Source organism: Cornus florida, unplaced genomic scaffold, assembly GCF_030987335.1.
Source record: "Cornus florida cultivar Cherokee Brave unplaced genomic scaffold, ASM3098733v1 CherokeeBrave_3.0.0_Hap2_Chr11, whole genome shotgun sequence".
Classification (NCBI taxonomy): Eukaryota; Viridiplantae; Streptophyta; class Magnoliopsida; order Cornales; family Cornaceae; genus Cornus; species Cornus florida.
The window spans coordinates 45,739,370-45,742,002 of NW_026775581.1; the positions used below are offsets into that span (position 1 = coordinate 45,739,370).

The 2,633-nt window shown below is 37.8% G+C and overlaps 1 protein-coding gene across 1 annotated transcript; it reads right to left on the bottom strand.

The window, feature by feature from the left end:
• Positions 1 to 278: 278 nt before the first annotated feature.
• LOC132281017 (transcription factor MYB106-like) lies at positions 279 to 1,933 on the bottom strand. The gene is made up of 3 exons (XM_059782760.1): positions 1,801 to 1,933; positions 1,134 to 1,263; positions 279 to 960 (listed from the first exon to the last, which is right to left on the bottom strand). Exons 1-3 carry the CDS (start codon positions 1,931 to 1,933, stop codon positions 279 to 281), a joined length of 945 nt encoding a protein of 314 aa, XP_059638743.1.
• Positions 1,934 to 2,633: the final 700 nt, after the last annotated feature.

The following is a 2,633-nucleotide window of genomic DNA, read 5'->3' on the forward strand; positions in this document are numbered from 1 at the left end:
CAATAGTCTAGTTGGTATAAACCCTCCTCAAAGATAGGGTGTTTGGTTTTCATAGAGGCATGGGCGTGCGTTTGCTTAACCTTCAAAAAAACCAAAAAAAAAAAAATTTATCGTGTGGGTTGTGGGTTACATGTACATCAATGAAATATAAACCATGTGGCCTACTTTTATTAGTCTCATTAAGGACCATTTTTGTGTGGACACATGCACCCACACCATACAATTTCAGATAGATCATTTCATGTTATTAGACAAACAATCTGCAATGCATTATGGTTTCAGAACACAAGTGAATCCCATGTTCCTGCAGAGGCATCAACAATGCCATTCCAATACATCTTGTCCTCCTCTTGAGCGAAGCTTCCATCACCATCACCAGATAAACATCCCTCACTATCCAACAGGTTCCATTCATCGAAGTTACTATGAAAAAGATTTGTGCACCCATCATTCAAATCTCGACTTCTAACTTGATCAGTACTAGTAGGTTCCTTGGTACTCCAAATATCGACGTTGGCGAGCTCAGATGATCCAACTGTTGGCATTCTCATTGCATCACCTGGCGTGCTAGCGTCCATTGATTTTAGTACATCAAGGCCAGGAGGTAACGCGAGTGTGTTGGACACTTGATTGGAGTGAATCATTGATAGGGGTGGAAATGGTTGATCATGTTCTTGATGAGTGTCTTTACATTGAAATCCCGGTGATGGGATGAGTAGGCGTTGGCGCAGCTTCAACTCCCTAACCAATCTGGCTTCGGCTTCGAGACGTGTACTCTCCCATTGAGCTATGTGACTGAGTGTTGCTGCATTGCTTGAGCTGAAGTTACTGACATCCTTTCGCCTGTGGGTGACCGGATCTATGCCCATCTTCGCCAACCGCTTCTTGATATGAGTGTTCCAATAGTTCTTGATTTCATTGTCTGTTCTCCTTGGCAAGTGCATGGCTATCACTGCCCACCTGAAGTTAAAAAAAGATGGAATGATTGAGTTGGGAAAGTTTTTGAAACCCAAAGGTTTCTTGAAATTTATGTCTAGTGTCTTTTCAAAGAGGACAACTATTTTAGGACATCCAAAAGAGAGGGGGAAGCTTATAGTACTAATTAAGATAAAATTGTATTACTTAATCTTTACCTGTTGCCAAGAAGGGCATGAAGCTGAATGATGGTTTGTTCTTCATGCAGAGTAAATTTTCCTCTTTTAATCCCAGGCCTGAGGTAATTGATCCATCTCAGTCTGCAGCTCTTCCCACACCTTTGGAGACCTGAAAAATAAAAAAATAAAAAACAATTAAGTTGATCCCAGAGCTTTCAATCAACATGGTCCTCAGAGAAAAAAAAAAAGAAAAAAAATATATATATAGTACTAATATTTTTGTGTAAAAAGAAAGATAATGAAAAACAAAAAAAAGAGTATAATGCCTTAAGAGACTCTCCTGTAACATAGTATATAAGGGGGTTTAATGTTTGAGGTGTGATATTGAACATCAAAAGTGGTTTTTGAAAGTGAGAGAGATATAGGGTTTGGGAGTTGAAACTTGTGATAAACATAGTAGAACCTCGCCGGACCTTCACCATAAATCATAAGGTTTATGCCAAAGTATGTAAATCTTTGTGTTGTGTGTGTAGTGCATGTTTGTTGCTCTGTTAGTTTCCTAATCTCTTTCTTGGTATGTAGCATTTGTAACACTACATGCCTAAATGATAATGAAAAAAAGAAAAGAAAAGAAAGAAGAAGTTAATTTGTGATTTGCAATGGAATAAAGCACTGAAGCAAGGAAGTTTGAGAACCTAGCTCCTACCAGCTTTCTGGGGTAGGGTGCGCCAGCTTCCATGGCCATATTCTTTGATGTACGCTGAGAGCTTCTCGTCTTCTTCGGGTGTCCATGGGCCTCTCTTCAAGCCTTCCCCATCACAGCGTGGAGTTCTTCCCATTCCCAATATAAAACTACAAGACAAAGGAAGCTGGAAATGAAGCAGTTTAAGCTGAATCTACTGAGAGAGGCAATAATGAGTATAGGTTGATTGAGATTTATAGTTCAGGAGAAAAATGAATACCAGTTGATACAGAAATGGGGTAAAGATTGCTACTATTTATGGGAAAAGATGAGGAGCAAGTTCTTGATTATATCACTTATGGCAAAATAACCATATTTTTCCCATATATGACACAGCTAGGTGTCTAAGAGACTTTAAGCTAACATACTGAATGGCTCATTGCCTAAAGTAGACAAAGGCCACTGACTCTTCATAAAAGTGAATCAGTTAAGATTCAGTTAAATTAATGGTTGTCCAACCAATATTTAAAAAGTTGATTTTTTTTTTTCCCCTCTCTCTCCCTTTTTCTTCAAATTTTGGGATTTAAAAGAACTTGAACTAGAGGTTAATAAAAACACAGAGCTTTGAGTATCAATTCAACTTGTTAGAAAGAAATCAATGGCCATTAATAGTCCATATGGTATACCTTCCAAAGGAGAGGTTGAGTGTTTGAATTTATAGACAAATATTTTCTGTTTGTGCGCTGAACTTTCAAGAAAATGTATATATTTATAGATATAATCTTGTTAGAAAGGGGGAATAAGGTTGAATCTACTAGGCACATGTTAGTAAAATATTGTACTATACTACCAAAAAA

Excerpts from the sequence above, each read along its gene's own strand:
- LOC132281017 (XM_059782760.1), bottom strand. The coding sequence starts at position 1,933 with ATGGGAAGAACTCCACGCTGTGATGGGGAAGGCTTGAAGAGAGGCCCA. Across the intron at positions 1,264-1,800 it reads CACCCTACCCCAGAAAGCTG|GTCTCCAAAGGTGTGGGAAG; the intron begins GTAGGAGCTAGG and ends TTTATTTTTCAG. Across the intron at positions 961-1,133 it reads CATGCCCTTCTTGGCAACAG|GTGGGCAGTGATAGCCATGC; the intron begins GTAAAGATTAAG and ends TTTTAACTTCAG.